Source organism: Pseudophryne corroboree, chromosome 4 (genome assembly GCF_028390025.1).
Source record: "Pseudophryne corroboree isolate aPseCor3 chromosome 4, aPseCor3.hap2, whole genome shotgun sequence".
NCBI lineage: Eukaryota > Metazoa > Chordata > Amphibia > Anura > Myobatrachidae > Pseudophryne > Pseudophryne corroboree.
In genome coordinates, this window is record NC_086447.1 from 753785728 (window position 1) to 753806120 (window position 20393).

A 20393-nucleotide genomic window follows, 5' to 3' on the forward strand; every position below is an offset into this window, starting at 1 on the left:
GTGCCAGTGGAGAGTTGCCGGTGGCAACCAAGCAGTTTTTAAGGAACATTTATCAAGTGCATTCTATATAATGATAAGTAGCAGATGGGGCAGATTGGAGCGTGATACAGTGGAGAGAGATAAGCTACAACTGTCATTTTCAAACCCAGCTTGTGGCAGTTAGGAGCTGGTTGGCTGGCACTTTATCTCTCTCCAAGGCTTACCACGCCTCCTCTGTAATGCCATACAGATGCAGCAGCTCATGTACACAACATCGCCCCCACTGGTGATGTAGCTATGGGGGTAATTCAGACCTGATCGCTAGGGTGCGTTTTTTGCATCCCTGCGGTCAGGTAGTCGCCGCCTACAGGGGTAGGGGGAATTCGCTGTGCAGGGGTGCGATCACATGTGCAGGAGAGCTGTCCAAGTGCAGTCTCTGCACAGCCCAGGCCTTACTCAGCCACTGCGATGATCGGAGCTGACGTCACAAATCCTCCCAGAAAACGCTGGGTCCGTCCTGCGTTTTTCCGGACACTCCCTAGAAACGGTCATTTGCCACCCACAAACGCCCTCTTCCTGTCAATCTTCTTGCGATTGCCGGTGCGATCGGATTTTTAGCACCATCCCGTCGCTCCGGACTGTCGCGCCTGCGCATTGCAGTGCATATACATGCACAGTTCAGACCTGATTGCCCGCTGTGCGAAAACGCACAGCAGCGATCAGGTCTGAATTAGCCCCTATGTGTGGGAAATCCCAGTTCGTGTGTGCCTTGGGCAACTGCGCCAGCTGTCCGATTGTTAACATAGCTCTGAGCACTGGAAACTACAAAATAGTTGTACAGTAGCTGTATGGTTCCTGTATAATAGTTATACAGTACATATATGTTAACCACCATAACATAGTTATACAGGTACACCACTGGTTATCTGGCACCTGATGGTCTCGCACCTCTTTTAATCCAGATACATACCAGGAGCCAGGAGGAGCTGCGCGGCGGGGGAGGGGAGTTACACTGCAGGAGGGCTCAGGTAGGCTGCAGTGGGGAGAGAGTTAGGCTGCGGGAGGTGTAGTTGCGGCAGGGGGTTAGGCTGTGGGAGGTTTAGGATTAGGCAGTGGGGGGAGGGAGGGTAAACTGTCAGGATGCCACTGTATGTACAATTGATAATCCAACAAAACGGATAATCCTGCACAGTGCTGGAACCAATGGTGTCCGATAATCGGTGGTGTACCTGTACCATATCTATATATTTATACCTATTTGTGGTGCATGCAGATTATGATAGCTAGAAATTTCAACTATTTTATATCTGTATGATTATGCCTATATGATAGAAATATATATATATATATATATATATATATATTACCCATAATATATGTATGATAGTTATGTGATACAGTAGCTATGTAACAGTTACACTGCCTATATGGTATTTACACATATACTTGTGTCTATTTGATAGTTATACCTATAAGATATCAGTATGATGCAGTAGTTATATACCTATATGATGTTTTACACCTATATGACATCTGCATGATAATATCTATGTATACCTGTGATATGGTGTTTTAGTGGTAGGGGCCCATGTTTAGGGGTATGGACAGTCTCTAGAGGGGGTGTGCCCAGCCACTACATTGGTTTGCCTAACCATTTTGCAAGAGTTGGTACCCTAGATACGTATATGCAGTAAATACTGTAGTGCATGCAAGATAAATGTACTAGATTAGTAACAGGCTACAGCACAGTCTGGAACCTGATCCCTAGAGGAGGGAGTGGGCCCCCCAGGCAGTAGGGCCCACCGGTGGTTTCCCCTGTACCCCTGTGGGCCAGTCCAACCCTGCATATACAGTATATGTGTGCATGACAGTTATACCAATATGATATACAGTTAAACCGATGATTCTTCGGAGTTACACATATATATCCTTTTGAGACCTGTGATACAGTAGTTACACCTATTTATCTGCACATAACAGTAGTTATATATATTACATTTTTATGATAGTTACACCTGTATGATAGCTACACGATATGTGCATTATAATCACAACGATGTATGTGCACGATATATGATAGCTGTACAGTAGTTACACCTATATGACATGTATATGACAGTTACAGCTATATGTGTATAATAGTTACTCCTATATACAGTGGATGTGTGTGATAGTTATAGGCAGATGATACTGTGAAGCAGTGAGGAGGAGGCAAAGCTGACACCTTGCACACAGCACCGGTCTCTACACATCGTACATCCGGGGACACAGTGGCCGGGAGCTGTGTATAAGCCCTGGCAGGACACGTCCAGATCTCGGCTTTGTGTGCCGGGCGCGGTGTTTGGAGGGTCAGACCCCTCACCCCTGGGACACAGGCACGTGTGGCAGCGCATTGAGGGGCAGCCAGGCGTGAGGGCGGGCGGGGCCGGGCGTGTGCCTGAGCCGGAGGGGAGGGGAGGGGGCTCAGGTACATCTGCCGCTTCGGTCTCATCTCCGCCCCCAGCAGCACTCCAGAAGCCGGGCCTGGCCGGGGATTGGCTGCTCGGGTGACAGTACGGCGTGTGCTCAGGAAGATGCCCGAGTATAAAGGCGAGCCGGCCCCGGGGTGAGAGATCCACTGAGCGGCCCGGCGTCCTGCAGCACCGAGGACAGAGCACGGAGAGCGGCGGCCAGTACAGCACCGAGGACAGAGCACGGAGAGCGGCGGCCAGTGCAGCACCGAGGACAGTACACGGAGAGCGGCGCCAGTGCAGCACCGAGGACAGTGCTCCCGCTGCACCTGCCACTGGCACACACACCCGGGTACCCCGCACAGCACCCACGCAGCAGTCATGCCCAAGGGGTTCCTGGTAAAGAGAAGCAGGAAGTCCCCGCCGGTGTCCTACCGGGTGCGGGATGAGGATGAGGAGCGCTGGGAGGGGCCCCCGGCGTGGATGCTGCTGGCAGTGTCCGGGCAGAGGCCGGCGCTGGGCTACACTGGAGGCTTCCTGCCCCCGGCCAGTCCGGACAGAGCGGCCACGGCTCCCCCGTGCAGCCCCCGACCCCCGCCCGCCGGCCAGTTCGGGAACCCCGAGTCCGTGCAGCAGTCTCTCTCCAGCCCGACCCGCCCGGTGAGCCGGGAGTACCTAGACCGCAGCTTCAGCCTGGGCTCCCCGGTGTCCGCAGAGTCCTTCCCGGCGATGGTCCCCTCCATGGAGCCACAGTCCTACCCGCCCACCGACCTGAAGCTGAGCTCCTCGGGCAGCCTGCCCCCGGCCTCCTCCACCTCCAGCGTCCCCCCGAAGCGGCTGGTCGAGCTCCCGTGCAAGCCGCCCGGCCACCCGCAGAAGCCCCCCGCGGCCAAGAAGACCAAAGCCATCCGCAAGCTGGCGTTCGAGGATGAGATGACCACGTCCCCGGTGCTGGGGCTGAAGATCAAGGAGGGTCCGGTGGAGCCACCCCGGCCGCGGCCACCCAGCTCCGGGCACCGGCCCCTGGGGGAGTTCATCTGCCAGCTGTGCAAGGAGGAGTACAGCGACCCATTCTCCCTGGCCCAGCACAAGTGTTCCCGCATTGTGCGGGTGGAGTACCGCTGCCCGGAGTGCGACAAGGTCTTCAGCTGCCCGGCCAACCTGGCCTCCCACCGCCGCTGGCACAAGCCCCGGCCCCCCGCCACCGCCGCCCCCCCGGCCAAAGAGGAGCCGCTGAGCGACCGCGACACCCCGAGTCCTGGCGCCTCTGAGTCCGGCTCCGAGGACGGCCTGTACGAGTGCCCGCAGTGCGCCAAGAAGTTCCGCCGCCAGGCCTACCTGCGGAAGCACCTGCTGGCCCATGCCGCGGAGCCCCCGCGGTACCTGGAGGACAGGAGGGCGAAGAGCCCCGGGCCAGTCAACTTAAGCAGCGGCTCCGAGTGCCACCCGTGCCCGGTGTGTGGGGAGACCTTCCCGGGGAAGAGCAGCCAGGAGCGCCACATCCGCCTGCTCCACTCCTCGCAGCTCTACCCCTGCAAGTACTGCCCGGCCACCTTCTACAGCTCGCCCGGCCTCACCCGGCACATCAACAAGTGCCACCCGTCCGAGAACAGGCAGGTCATCCTGCTACAGGTGCCCGTGCGCCCGGCCTGCTGACCAAGCCAAAGACTGGAGAAGTGGGTGGAGGGGTGGAGGGGTGGGGTGGGGTTTAGAGGAGTGCCATGCCCAGTGCGGGACACAGGTGGGCAGCAAGAGGGGTGCAGGCTGGCAGGACAGCATGTGTAATGGTCCATATGGACCAACCTACCCACAGAGACTTTACACTATGCCCACTATGGGTCACTCCCACTCAGTTCAGGATTTCACCTTGTGGTCTGTCACCACCTCTGGCCTGATAGCTATGGACTGCTGCCAACCAATGGCCCTTACCCATGTGGCCAGGGAAGAGAACTGTGCCTTTCTTGATGCAACCAATGCCATCTCTTGAGACTCGAGGTCTGCCATCCTTTAGATCTACTGTTCTCTTGCTGCCAAATCAAGACACATACACACACTCCTAGCAGCCATAGGTTGAAGTGCATTAAATGTGGTTATTGTGCTTTAATGCAAGACAGCATTACTTAGACTTTAAAAGGGGAGCGAGAGCACTGTTGCTTAAGTTTTGCAAGTTTTTTCTTTGCCCCCCAAACCAGATGCTGTGCCCGCTTTCTAAAGCGAGTTGCCCTCTATAAACAACATACTACTACTTTCTGTAATAGCAGCCAAGTCATAATGTTCACTAACCCACCAGAGATTCTGTAGAGTGGTAAAGCACTACACAAAGGCAATGTAATGGTTAAGTAACCTGTATTGTTAACGTTTGCACTGCCAGCTAGCTGGGCATCATCCCTCTAGCCTTAAGGGGATAACATGAATGCTTTCTGCTACAAAAAATCCCTGTGCTGCATTTACCCCCTCAAAACACTAGTGATGCAAAACTGTGATAGTGTTGTCTATCTTTGTGTCTTTTAAATACTCACTGAATGTCATGTCGGTGGCCATGGCATCGGAATCTGAGGATATCTGTTCCATTGTCTTTGTTATAGGATAGAAAATAAAAGAAACAAGAACATATGGTATCCTTGGATGACGGATGACTTTACATGTATTTGGTGTGGTAAACTGATGACATTTCCAGAAGCCTGCACCTAAATGCAGGGAGACTATTTCTAGGTCCCTATTTTAGTTGCCAACTTGCCCACTCTTGCAGAGCAGGGTCAAGGTCTTAATCAGCTTTTTGTCTCCTGTAATTTTTGTCTCACTGGCTTGTCTATAATGTGTTTTGTAGCCTACGGGTTGATGTTTTCAGTCAATATTGAGAAATACTGCCTTTATACTTCACAGCCTTTACATGGGATGACTGTCATAATTAGCTTTATAATGGCTTGTGAACTGCTGGATTTTGTCTATTTTCTGTGAACAAATGCTGATTGGGAGGGGAGACATTTCTTTAGTCTTTAGCCACAAATGCCTTGTCTTTTAACTTTGTAGAAAAAAAAAAATACTGCCTTTTTATCACTTAACCAATGTACGGGCCAGCCAATCGTCACGCCACAGCATGAGAAAACCATTTCTTCAAATGCAATTTTATTTTTGTTTTTATTCTTTTTTCAAACATGCTCTGGTGGAACTGCAGACATGCATTTACTATCCAAATGTATATGATGATTTTATGATTAATTATGCTTATTTATTTTATTTATTAATATGAATGACAGATATTACTATTATTTGATCATGGTTATATTGGAGTATTTTGTTGTTATTATATTCTGCTCTGGATTGCAACTTCTATTTTTTTATTTATTGTTTTTTTTTTTCTCTCTCTAACATTAACAGCTTAAAAAAGAAAAAAAGGTTGCACCTTTATACATTCTTAAACAAATGGCTATTTCCATTAACTGTGCTTTAAGGGGCAGATGGCTCTTGTAAACGGATAGCTCTTATATGTCTAGAAGCAATCTCTTTTCTACACATATTATTTTCTTAACTGCTAGCTATTTATAGAGAGCTTCACTAGAACTGTTTCGACTGTGTAATGATTTGCTATTCAAATAAAATATTTTCAAATTCAAATCCTGTTGACTTGTGTGTTCCGTACAGTGTTTGGCGAATGTAGAGCTCTCAGGGTTGGAGTTGCCTAGTCAGTATGATACAGGTGGGATGCTCAATATAAGGTAGTAATACTCCTAGGTAACTTTGTAGACAGGGGTTGAGATCATAGTTGTGTTTTACTTTATGTTTTTAAAGTTGAACATGGACCTCAGTTCAACTTAACAGATGTATTTCATGACAAATTTAGTACAAATCTGTAGGGAATTAACAGTTGAAGGCTGTCTTTTATTTCTTAGAAATTATAGTAACAACACTCATTACATTCAGTTTATAAAATAGGTGGCACTCTAGAATGAAGGCTGACTTGACGTGATCAGAGGAGTGATGCTATGAAGTAAAGATACTGTGCAAGCATCTCTGACACCCGCTGCAGTGAGATGACCTAATAAATGACCAATGGGCTTTTAGCTGTAGGTTTATATTTACTACTATTACTATATATTACTCTTAGACCGTTTCTTTACATTGTAAGCTATGCTAGTTTAGATGTGAGCACTGTCATGAAGGTTTGATTTCCAAAATAAATACACCTGGAAAGTTTGCAATACAGAAACATAAAAAAAGTAAATTGTTAGGTTTTCACTTCACCTTCTAGAATAGAATTATGTGTCAGTCGCTACCCATCTGTTGTGGCACTACAAGTCTCAACTTAGCCAGGATGCTGGGATGCTACTGGTTGCATGTAATTGGCTATCCCCTGCCTGTTCTGCAAGGAACTATACATATTTGATGGAAAAATGCGTATTATGGTTGCAAGACCCAAACGTGTTCAACCAGTGTCCTGTGTTAGTATTCTCCTGCAGCTACCGCAAGTGATAATCCACAATACAGTACTCATATAGGAGGCACTATTTTTCTTAAAGTTAAAACTAGTAATTCCAGCTATGCTTTCTTGTATTTACATCCAGAAGTATAGTAACAGATGTGGACAGAATATAGAATACCTGGTCTCTATTTCTATGAAACGTATAGTGTTGGGAGTTTGCCATTTTTACATAAAAACTGGACTTGTGTTCTTTCTAGAGACCAGAGATTATTTCTTTTATTTATTACCAGTTATTTATATCGCACACACACATTCCGCAGCGCTTTACAGAGAATATTTGCCCATTCACATCAGTCTTTGCCCCAGTGGAGTTTGCAATCTCTATTCCCTATCAATGCACGCACGGGTTATTTTTGTTGGGAGTCAATTAACCTACCAGTATATATTTTTTGGATTGTGGGAGGAAACTGGAGTACCCGGAGGAAACCCATGCAAGCATGGGGAGAATATATAAACTCCACACAGTTAGGGCCATGGTGGAAATCAAACCCATGACCTCAGTGCTGTGAGGCAGTAACGCTAACCATTACACTGTCAGTGCTGCCCGAGGGATACATCAGATCTGTCTTCTATATGATTCAGTAGCTCATATGGGTAGGTGAAGTGACAATATTGAAAAAACAACATTTAAGAAACACTTTAAAAGTAATAATAATCCATAGACTCTACTGCGTTGCATTGCTAAGCTCACTAGAGCAGTATGAGGCTATGTACAGTGTATATATAGCTATAACCAGCTATTCTACAAACTTCATGTAAAACTGTTATTACAGTACATATTTAATCAGTGGTAAATGGGCAATCCTGCATTTGCTAAAATGTGCAGAACTTGCCTTCACTAATACAATAAAGGTGAAGCATGTTAGCTGTGGAAAGCAACATAAATGCACCATGTGACAGGCACTCCGTTGTGCTAAATCTGTGTATGTGGTCACAGCAGAACCCGCAAAACAACAGATTTTGAGCACTAGGTCAGAGGATTCATGTAGCACTTAACCTAAACATAATATACATTATTTTGCTGTAATAGAGAGACTGTACTGGGGTTTCTTTCATTTAAGGTGAGAATAGCTGTGTGTTCTCAGATAATGATTCAGGAGTTGCTCACTGCACACTGTCATATGTTGAGCTTATGTAAAAAAATGGAATCGGCCCCATAAGTACGCATTTCTATTACCAGCACAGCATGCTACAGGAGACATTTTAAAAATGAAGACAATTAGAGCAAAGGGTGCAGTTCACTCTGAGAGATATCATGGTAGTAGTATAGAACCCAGTAAGCAAAAGTTGAATATGTAATGATGATATATATCAGTATATATTACCCATTTATAACCATCATAAGCCATTTACTTGCTCTGTTTTTTTTTGTCTAGATTAATAAACAAAAGTTTATATATTGCATGAAAAGGCTAATTATTGCTGCTATTGCCATTACATGAAGTATTGCTATGTTAAATACATTCTAATACATAAAAGAGAGGTCACTGGATGAGCATAAAGACAGCTGAAACAAGAACTAAAAAAAAAAACCAAAAAAGGGTTTCCAGATGAATAAAACCATTAAACCTAAATATTAATATTTTCATGTCATTTGACAAGAAAGATGTTCCACTGTGAATAGAGGTGTATGATGGAAAGTTTCCAGGTAAAAGAACAAGCAGACTATGGATCCCATGAGAACATGACGTGGTATGTTCATTGTGTTCAGCCCTGGTCACTGGGGGAAATAACACAACCTTGTAAATAAGTTGTATGTCCAAGAAACATTCGGCAGTAGATACCTTGAGAGACTTGATATTCGACAGAAGAGGGGGTTGATAGGAAGATTATATAGCTAAACATGTTATGTGTGATAGATAGCTTTATAGTAGCTATGGCATCAATGGCTAGACCTTTAGGTTCCTGATCATACAGTATGTATGTATCATTTTCATTGGATCTTTGCAGTTTTTCAGCATAAAGCTCTTCATGCATTCCTTGGGGCTGGTTAGGTTTGGGAACACAGCACCGTTATGCATTATGTGGCAATGTGTTTTAATAGGTATCTCTATACATGAGTTTGGGGAAGGGTTATCAATTATATTAGCCACATATCATAAATATATGTTTGAAAGTAATAGTACAAATTCATTTCTATCCTCCAGTGTATAGTAGTTTCTACCTTGTATTATTTCTCTCAGCCTTTATCCATCTCTCTCTTACCAAGTCTCATTTCTTCTCCATGCTGAACGTCTTTAGTGTAACCTTCCCTGATGCAGTGCAGGGTGTCCAGTCTCAGCCATCATATTAGCACACCTCCTACCCTCACAACAGAGCAAACTTTATAGAAATCCACTTTGTTGGTAGGTGCGGTACAGGGAGACAGTCATCCTAATTGCTCACCCTTGATCTGCCACCGACTTTCCATACAGCCAATGAAGAAATTTTAAAAAATTACACCTGCATGAAATTGCGCTTTTTGAGCAGCAGAGGAGCGGTTATCCAAAGAAAAGGGTGTTACCCTCACCCAAAGCGAATAATCTATACCAAATTTTTTTTTATATCCTCTCTCCTGCGCTCCCTTAATTAATCTAACTGGTAAAAACAAAAATCTCTACTTATCTCAAAGGCAGAAACTTTTTTGCGTCCCACCGTCTTCACAGTAAGTTTTGTTGCCAATAATGATATAAATTATAATTCCGATGATGATACATGTAAGGAAAGATAACACAATCTAGTGCAATATGTACATACATTTATCTCATTAATGCTTAGAGATTGGCAGTGAAATGTTGCCACTACCAGCATGTAGTAAATATCACTCGGACAAGAGGGAAAATTAATTTCTTTAATTAATAGGAAATAATCCCATGCTAAAAATTCTTCATCACATAAAATGATGATATACATCCATTTCACATCCAAGATTTATGAGGATGGCTTCCTACCAGATTTTGGAATTCTGAAGTGCACAAATGGAGAGCTGTATAGATGTTATGCAACCCCGGGGAAAAGTCAGCTTCAACAATGGGCGGGGGACCCCGTCCTCTCCTCGTCTGGTCAGTCTGCCACTGGTCCTCTCTGTCATCCAATGCATTTCGATCAATCTGTTGATCTTTGTCAAGGCAATGAAGAAATATCCAGACCAGTTCATTAGTTATTTAACTGCTTTATTGAGAAACAAAGTTCAATATTCTCAGCGACTAGGTTATCTATGCCAGCCAGGCTGAGATGAAATGGAGGACATGAAGAGTACAGGGGAGGCTGGTTATGGTTGGTGCTTAAAACTGAAGACTACTGCGGTCCCATGTGTGGATGATTAGATACCCAGAATACAGGTGGGATGTTGCATTATCTATCTGCCATATTTTATTAATTATGGGATATCTAGAAGGAAGTTCTGGATTCCCCCAATAGTAAGTGATTTTATATTTCGTAGCATTCATGATATGTCATATCAGTTTCTTGGTATGTTTATTCACATCTCACAAAGAATAAAAAGGGGGATGCAGGTGCAAAATTGAAATAAATAATACAATTAAATATCAAATAAGAGGTTGTTAGCATATATTTGGGCAAATATATGGGCTTGCCCACCAACGTGCCAATTCACCTCGTTATCGGGCAAGTCCCTAACATTCTAGGGGTTCATGGCTGGGCCGCAGGGCACCCCCAAACCATCCCAGCAAACCCCCCCCCCCCCCCCCAGGTCATCACAGAAATGAAAGATAGCAGTGAAGTGTTAGAGTATCAGGTGAGTGAAAACAGCTACTCAGTGTCAGAAGAGTGAAAAATGTGTAAAAAAAATACATGGATAAAAACCAAATAAAATAAAATAAGATGTTAATATAAGCGTTAAGTGGTGATGGGGAGGGGCCCTAGACTGCACACCCTAGCTGCTTGTAAAGCTACCTTGCTGAGAATTATAGTACTCATTACTACTCAAAATTGAATTAAATATTACAATTAAATATATAAGAGGTTGTTAGCATAAATTTGGCCAAAGATATTGGCTTGCCCACCAATGTCCAGGTCAACGCTTTATCGGCCAAGTCCCTAACATTCTAGGGGTTCATGTCTTTGGCACAGGGCATCCCCAAACCATACCAGCCAAAGCCTCCCCAGGGCATTACACAAATGAAAGATGTCCAATAAAAGGGTGCTTTACATCACTCCAGCTATTGTTTGGCATTGCAAATGGTGATCTGATGCTTGTGTGCGGCTGGTGGTCAGTCATGGAAACCCAAGCCATTAACCTAAATATTCCATATTATGTGTATAGATGTACACTTTAAGATTGAGACTCCTTCAGTCTGCATTGGCACCCCTCCCCACCTGCCTCTCATTGTTTTTAAGCAGGGAACTAGGATTTCACTGCACATTGAATTAGGCATAATCAAAAGTAAGTTCTCTTTATATTTATATAGTGTAAGTTTTGAGATGAATGTTGGGGCGTAGGGCCCCCTGAGCTACTCTGGATGGGTCACTTCAGGGCATCACCACTTAACGCTTATATTACCATTTTATTTTATTTGGTTTTTATCCATGTATTTTTTCACACATTTTTCACTCTTCTGGACAGATAATTTTGCACTGTACGAGCTTCAGCACTCAGAAGTAATTGCTTTGTGACCATCTAACATGGTGATCCTGTTAGATGCTTCCAGTTCACAACAGCAGCTATTACCGTATTTTCTCTGACGTCCTAGTGGATGCTGGGAACTCCGTAAGGACCATGGGGATTATACCAAAGCTCCCAAACGGGCGGGAGAGTGCGGATGACTCTGCAGCACCGAATGAGCAAAGGCAAGGTCCTCCTCAGCCAGGGTATCAAACTTGTAGAACTTAGCAAATGTGTTTGAACCCGACCAAGTAGCAGCTCGGCAAAGCTGTAAAGCCGAGACCCCTCGGGCAGCCGCCCAAGAAGAGCCCACCTTCCTTGTGGAATGGGCTTTTACTGATTTAGGATGCAGCAATCCTGCCGCAGAATGAGCTTGCTGAATCGTGTTACAGATCCAGCGCGCAATAGTTTGCTTTGAAGCAGGAGCACCCAGCTTGTTGGGCGCATGCAGGATAAACAGCGAGTCAGTTTTCCTGACTCCAGCCGTCCTGGCTACATAGATTTTCAAAGCCCTGACTACATCTAGTAACTTGGAGTCCTCCAAGTCCCTAGTAGCCGCAGGCACCACAATAGGTTGGTTCAAATGAAACGCTGATACCACCTTAGGGAGAAATTGGGGACGAGTCCTCAATTCTGCCCTGTCCATATGGAAGATCAGATAAGGGCTTTTACACGACAAAGCCGCCAATTCTGACACACGCCTAGCCGAAGCTAAGGCCAATAGCATGACCACTTTCCACGTGAGATATTTTAGCTCCACGGTCTTAAGTGGCTCAAACCAGTGGGATTTCAGGAAATCCAACACAACGTTAAGATCCCAAGGTGCCACTGGAGGCACAAAAGGGGGCTGAATATGCAGCACTCCCTTAACAAACGTCTGAACTGCAGGCAGTGAAGCCAGTTCTTTTTGAAAGAAAATAGAAAGGGCCGAAATCTGGACCTTTATGGATCCTAATTTTAGGCCCATAGTCACGCCTGACTGTAGGAAGTGCAGGAATCGACCCAGCTGGAATTCCTCTGTAGGGGCCTTCCTGGCCTCACACCAAGCAACATATTTTCGCCATATACGGTGATAATGTTGTGCTGTCTTTCCTAGCCTTTATCAGCGTAGGAATCACTTCATCTGGAATGCTATTTTCCGTTAGGATCCGGCGTTCAACCGCCATGCCGTCAAACGCAGCAAGTCTTGGAACAGACAGGGCACCTGCTGTAACAGGTCCTGTCTGAGAGGCAGAGGCCATGGGTCCTCTGAGATCATCTCTTGTAGTTCTGGGTACCAAGTTCTTCTTGGCCAATCCGGAACGATGAGTATAGTTCTTACTCCTCTCTTTCTTACAATCCTCAGTACCTTGGGTATGAGAGGAAGAGGAGGGAACACATAAACCGACTGGTACACCCACGGTGTCACTGGTGCGTCCACAGCTATCGCCTGAGGGTCTCTTGACCTGGCGCAATATTGTTTTAGCTTTTTGTTGAGGCGGGACGCCATCATGTCTACCTGTGGCCGTTCCCAACGATTTACAATCAGCGTGAAGACTTCTGGATGAAGTCCCCACTCTCCCGGGTGGAGGTCGTGCCTGCTGAGGAAGTCTGCTTCCCAGTTGTCCACTCCCGGAATGAACACTGCTGACAGTGCTAGCACGTGATTCTCCGCCCATCGAAGAATCCTTGTGGCTTCTGCCATCGCCATCCTGCTTCTTGTGCCGCCCTGTCGGTTTACATGGGCGACCGCCGTGATGTTGTCTGACTGAATCAGCACCGGTTGGTTTTGAAGCAGGGGTTCTGCTTGACTCAGGGCGTTGTAAATGGCCCTTAGTTCCAGAATATTTATGTGAAGGGAAGTCTCCTGACTTGACCACTGTCCTTGGAAGTTCCTTCCCTGAGTGACTGCCCCCCAACCGCGGAGGCTTGCATCCGTGGTCACCAGGACCCAGTCCTGTATGCCGAATCTGCGGCCCTCGAGAAGATGAGCACTCTGCAGCCACCACAGCAGAGACACCCTGGCCCTCGGGGACAGGGTGATCAGCCGATGCATCTGAAGATGCGATCCGGACCACTTGTCTAACAGATCCCACTGAAAGATCCTTGCATGGAACCTGCCGAAGGGAATTGCTTCGTAAGAAGCTACCATCTTTCCCAGGACTCGCGTGCAGTGATGCACCGACACCTGTTTTGGTTTCAGGAGGTCCCTGACCAGAGATGACAATTCCTGGGCCTTCTCCATCGGGAGAAACACCTTCTTCTGTTCTGTGTCCAGAATCATGCCCAAGAACAGCAGACGCGTCGCAGGAATCAGCTGCGACTTTGGGATATTCAGAATCCAGCCGTGCTGTTGCAGCACTTCCCGAGATAGTGCTACGTTGACTAACAACTGCTCCTTGGACCTCGCCTTTATAAGGAGATCGTCCAAGTACGGGATAATTATAACTCCCTTCTTCCGAAGGAGTATCATCATTTCGGCCATTACCTTGGTAAATACCCTCGGTGCCGTGGACAGACCAAATGGCAACGTCTGGAATTGGTAATGACAGTCCTGTACCACAAACCTGAGGTACTCCTGGTGAGGTGGGTAAATGGGGACATGCAGATAAGCGTCCTTGATGTCCAGCGACACCATAAAATCCCCCTCTTCCAGGCTTGCAATAACCGCCCTGAGCGATTCCATTTTGAACTTGAACTTCCTTACATAAGTGTTCAAGGATTTTCAATTTAGAATGGGTCTCACCGAACCGTCTGGTTTCGGTACCACAAACATTGTGGAATAGTAACCCCGTCCCTGTTGAAGGAGGGGAACCTTGATTATCACCTGCTGAAGGTACAGCTTGTGAATAGCCGCCAGCACTACCTCCCTTTCCCTGGGAGCCGCTGGCAAGGCTGATTTGAGGTAACGGCGAGGGGGAGTCGCCTCGAACTCCAGCATGTATCCCTGAGATACCACTTGTAGAACCCAGAGATCAACCTGTGAGCGAACCCACTGGTCGCTGAAGTTCCGGAGACGCGCCCCCACCGCACCTGGCTCCACCTAAGGAGCCCCAGCGTCATGCGTGGACTTAGTGGAAGCAGGGGAAGATTTTTGTTCCTGGGAACTGGCTGTCTGGTGCAGCTTCTTTCCTCTACCCCTGCCTCTGGGCAGAAAGGATGCGCCTATGACCCGCTTGCCTTTCTGAGGCAGAAAGGACTGTACTTGATAATACGGTGCTTTCTTAGGCTGTGAGGGAACCTGAGGTAAAAAAGTCGACTTCCCAGCTGTTGCTGTGGATACGAGGTCCGAGAGACCCAAACAATTCCTCACCCTTATAAGGCAAAACCTCCATGTGCCTTTTAGAATCAGCATCACCTGTCCACTGCCGAGTCCATAATACTCTCCTGGCAGAAATGGACATTGCATTAATTCTAGATGGCAGCCGGCAAATGTCCCTCTGTGCATCCCTCATATACAAGACGACGTCCTTTATATGCTCTATGGTTAGCAAAATAGCATCCCTGTCGAGGGTATCAATGTTGTCTGACAGGGTATCAGACCATGCTGCTGCAGCACTACACATCCATGCTGAAGCAATAGCAGGTCTCAGTATAGTACCTGAGTGTGTATATACAGACTTCAGGATAGCCTCCTGCTTTCTATCTGCAGGCTCCTTTAAGGCGGCCGTATCCTGAGACGGCAGTGCCACCCTTTTAGATAATCGTGTGAGCGCCTTGTCCACCCTAGGGGATGTCTCCCAGCGTAACCTATCCGTTGGCGGGAAAGGGTACGCCATCAGTAACCTCTTAGAAATCACTAGTTTCTTATCAGGGGAACACCACGCTTCTTCACACAATTCATTTAATTCATCAGATGGGGGAAAAGTCACTGGCTGCTTTTTCTCCCCAAACATAATACCCTTTTTAGTGGTAACCGTGTTAATGTCAGAAATGTGCAACACATTTTTCATTGCCGTAATCATGCATCGGATGGCCCTTGTGGACTGTACATTTGTCTCATCCTCGTCTACACTGAAGTCAGACTCCGTGTCGACATCTGTGTCTGCCATCTGAGCTAGCGGGCGTTTTTGAGCCCCTGATGGCCTCTGAGACGCCTGGGCAGGCACGAGCTGAGATGCCGGCTGTCCCAAGGCTGTTACGTCATCGAACCTTTTATGTAAAGAGTTGACACTGTCGGTTAATACCTTCCACATATCCATCCACTCCGGTGTCGGCCCCGTAGGGGGCGACATCACACTTATCGGCTCCTGCTCCGCCTCCACGTAGCCCTCCTCATCAAACATGTCGACACAGCCGTACCGACACACCGCACACACACAGGGAATGCTCTGACTGAGGACAGGACCCCACAAAGTCCTTTGGGGAGACAGAGAGAGAGTATGCCAGCACACACCACAGCGCTATATAACAGATGGATTTTCACTATACTGAGTGATTTTTCCCAATAGCTGCTTATTAACACAAATTGCGCCTAAATGTATGTGCCCCCCCTCTCTTTTTTACCCTTGTTGTACTGGATACTGCAGGGGAGAGCCTGGGGAGCGTCCTTCCAGCGGAGCTGTGAAGAGAAAATGGCGCTGGCTGTGCTGAGGAAGATAGCCCCGCCCCCTCAGCGGCGGGCTTCTCCCGCTTTTTATAATGTTAATGGCGGGGTTTTTTGAACATATACAGTGTTATATACTGTATTATGTGCTATTTGTGCCAAAAAGGTAAACTAATTGCTGCCCAGGGCGCCCCCCCCAACGCCCTGCACCCAACAGTGACCGGAGTGTGTGGTGTGCTATGGGAGCAATGGCGCACAGCTGCAGTGCTGTGCGCTACCTTAATGAAGACAGGAGTCTTCAGCCGCCGTTTTTCATCTTTATCTTCCGTCTTCTGGCTCTGCAAGGGGGACGGCGGCGCGGCTCCGGGAACGGACGATCGAGGTCGGGCCCTGTGTTCGATCCCTCTGGAGCTAATGGTGTCCAGTAGCCTTAGAAGCACAAGCTAGCTGCAAGCAGGTAGGTTTACTTCTCTCCCCTCAGTCCCTCGTAGCAGTGAGTCTGTTGCCAGCAGATCTCACTGAAAATAAAAAACCTAACAAATACTTTCTTTTCTAGTGAGCTCAGGAGAGCCCACTAGGTGCATCCAGCTCTGGCCGGACACAGATTCTAACTGAGGTCTGGAGGAGGGGCATAGAGGGAGGAGCCAGTGCACACCAGATATAGTACCTAATCTTTCTTTTAAGAGTGCCCAGTCTCCTGCGGAGCCCGTCTATTCCCCATGGTCCTTACGGAGTTCCCAGCATCCACTAGGACGTCAGAGAAATATATATATATATATATATATACATATACACACATACAGAGGGAGAGTGAGAGACACACAGACATTTAACCACTTGCCTGGCATGGTTGCATCAGATGCGACCACACCAGGCAGTGCTTTATCTGACTTGGTCGCACAGGATGCGACCAGTCAAATAGACAGTGTTAGCAGCTGCAGGGAAGGGAAACTTCCCTCCGCTGTTGCAGTCTCCCCTACTGATTGCCGTGCTGCCGATCACTGCTGATTGGCCAGCACAGCCAGATCCCCCACCCAGCGGCTGCAGACAATGGCAGCAGCTGGGGGAAGTGTTAATCACTCCCCAACCCTCCCCCCCAGCAGGAGCTGGAAGTCCAGCCTGTGCATAAGCTTGTGCAATCACCATTCTAATCCATCTGGCCAAGGTTTGCTTATTCGCAGGCCAGCCACGTTTGTGGAAGGCAAACAGTACAAAGAGGTTATCTGACCTCCTAATAGAGGCAGTTCTCTCCACATATATGCGGAGAGCCCGTACCACATCCAAAAACCGTTCTTTGGAGGACAATTCAGAGGAGATGAAGGCCGGAACCACAATCTCTTGATTAAGGTGAAAAGATGACACCACCTTAGGTAAATAACCAGGGCGAGTTCTAAGACCTGCTCGGTCCCGATGAAATATCAGAAAGAGTGGACGACAGGACAAAGCGCCTAGGTCCGACACCCTTCTGGCAGAGGCAATAGCCAGTAAGAACAGGACCTTAGCCATTAGCCACTTAAGGTCCACTGACTCAAAGCCAGGATTCTGGACGTCTTGAATCTGTGAACATCATAGTTCTTATCAGCACACCAGGTGAAATAAGAATTCCAGACTCTGTAATAGATCTGGGCAGATGCCGGTTTGCGGGCCTTCAACATAGTTTGGATGACTGCCTCAGAAAATCCTTTTGCCCTCAGGAGTGAATCTTCAAGAGCCACGCCGTCAAAGTCAGCCAGGCCAGGTCTGGGTAGAGACAAGGGACCTGAACCAGGAGGTCTGGTCATTGAGGAAGTAGAAGAGGACACTCTATTGATAGACCCTGCAGGTCTGAGAACCAATGCCGTCTGGGCCACGCTGGAGCGACTAGAAGTAGTATTCCCCCTTCTTGCTTGAACTTCCGCAGGACGCTGGGCAGGAGTGACACTGGAGGGAACACGTAAGGCAGCCGAAAGTTCCATGGAATGGCTAGTGCGTCCACGAATGCTGCTTGAGGATCCCTGGTCCTTGATCCGAAGACCGGAACTTTGTGATTGTGTCGAGACGCCATCAGGTCTACATATGGTAGGCGCCACTTGTCCACTAGGACTTGAAAGACTACGGGATGAAGACTCGACTCTCCGGCGTGCATGTCCCGGCAACTGAGGAAGTCCACTTCCCAGTTGAGGACACCCGAAATGAACACTGCCGATATTGCTGGCAGATGGCGTTCCGCCCATTGAAGGATTTTTAAAACTTCCAACATTGCCATGAGCCTTTGAATGCCGCCTTGATGGTTGATGTATGCCACCGTGGTGGCGTTGTCTGACCGTACTTGAACAGGCCTGTTCTGTACTAGAGGCAGGGCAAGAGACAACGTATTGAACACTGTCCGCAACTCCAGAATGTTTATCGGGAGGAGTGATTCCTCCTTGGTCCACCGACCCGGAAAAGAGTGTTGCTCCAACACGGCGCCCCATCCCCTCAGGCTGGCGTCCGTTGTCACCAGGACCCAGTCGGGGATCCAGAAGGGACGGCCCCTGCTTAATTGCTGGTAAGGAAGCCATCAGGTCGGCGACAGACGAACCTCCGGAGTCAAAGTGATCATATGAGATCTGATCCGATGAGGTAGGCCGTCCCATTTGTAAAGGATTAACCTCTGCAGAGGGCGGGAATAAAATTGAGCGTACTCCACCATGTCGAATGCTGACACCATCAGACCCAGTACTTGCATTGCCGAGTGTATCGACACTCTGGGCCGACAAAGGAAGCATCTTATCCTGTCCTGAAGCTTCAGGACCTTCTCTGGAGACAGAAACAGCCGTTGACTGTGCGTGTCCAGCAGTGCCCCCAGGTGCACCATGCTCTGAGCTGAGACCAGCGAGGACTTCTTCCAATTGATGAACCACCCGTGGGCTTGTAGGAAGCTTACTGTCAGTTGTAGATGGCTGAGAAGGACATCGAGGGAGTTTGCCAGGATCAGCAAGTCATCCATATATGGCAGGATCCTGATTCCCTGGCGACGGAGATGAGCAGTCATTGCGGCCATAACCTTGGTGAAGAGTCTGAGGGGCCAAAGCCAGTCCAAATGTCAGAGCCTGAAACTGATGTTGCCAATAGCAAACCGCAGATATTGCTGATGCAATATGGCAATAGGTATATGCAGGTATGCATCCTGTATATCCAGGGATACCATATAGTCTCCAGTTCCATGGCCAGTACAATTGAGCGCAGAGTTTCCATACGGAACTTGGATACTCTCACAAACTTGTTCGAAGATTTGAGGTTGAGTATAGGCCGGAAAGACCCATTGGGTTTCGGAACTAGAAACAGGGTCAAATAGTATCCTTTGCCTCTCTGGGACAGAGGTACCGGCACCACCACTCCTGTATCCAGGAGGGAACTCACAACCAATTGTAGAGCTTGCGCTTTTAAAGGATCCGAAGGGATAACCGTGGTGCAAAACTGTCGAGGGAGACATTTCTTGAAGGAGACTGCGTACCCGTGGGAGACGACTTCCGGCACCCATGCGTCTGAAGTGGTCTTTAACCAGACCTGGGTGAACTGTAGAAGTTGGCCTCCCACCCTGGGATCTCCCCGGGGGAGGCCCATCCTGTCATGCGGCAGGCTTGTCTTGTTTAGCAGCAGGTTGACAGGCTGCCCAGGACTGTTTCGTCTTGGGCTTTGTGGTTTTGGTAGCACGAGACTGTCTCGGTTATGCCTGACCTTTTGCTTTCCCATGAGGCCGAAAGAAACGAAAAGTGGTACCTTTTGCCCTCTGTGCAGAGGGAGTAGGATTTGGGTGAAATGCAGATTTAGCAGCCGCTAAATCAGACACAATTTTATATAGGTCTTCACCAAACAAGATGTCTCCCTTAAAAGGGATTACCTCCAAAGTCTTTTTGGAGTCCAGGTCCACCTTCTATGACCTCAACCACAGAATACGGCGGGCTAGGACAGACGTAGTCGACGCCTTAGCCACCAATACCCCTGCCTCAGAGGATGCTTCCTGAATATAATAGGCAGCGGTGGTAATGTGAAACAGATATTATCTGGCCTTGTCAGAAAATTCATCGGGTAGCTCTTCCTCCAGTGCCTGAACCCATGCTTCAATACCTTTTGCCGCCCAGGAGGCAGCAATAGTGGGTCTATGTACAGCACCTGTTAGGGAGTAAATAGATTTCAGGCATCCCTCCACACGTTTATCTGTTGGTTCCTGTAGTGAGGTCACAGTAGTGACAGGCAGTAGAAGATACCACCAGACGGGTGACATGGGAATCCACCGGCGGTGGATTTTCCCACTTGTTACATAACTCTGCCGGGAGAGGATATCGAGCTAAGGCCCATTTAGATAGGGGGAATTTCTTCCCTGGCTCAGACCAG

The 20393-nt window shown here is 47.7% G+C and overlaps 1 protein-coding gene across 1 annotated transcript; it reads left to right on the forward strand.

The window, feature by feature from the left end:
• The first annotated feature begins 2413 nt into the window (after window positions 1-2413).
• Window positions 2414-6044, forward strand: INSM1 (INSM transcriptional repressor 1). Its single transcript, XM_063918173.1, has one exon. The coding sequence runs from the start codon at window positions 2811-2813 to the stop codon at window positions 4083-4085; it is 1275 nt and encodes a 424-aa protein (XP_063774243.1). The 5' UTR covers window positions 2414-2810; the 3' UTR covers window positions 4086-6044.
• The last annotated feature ends 14349 nt before the right edge of the window (window positions 6045-20393 follow it).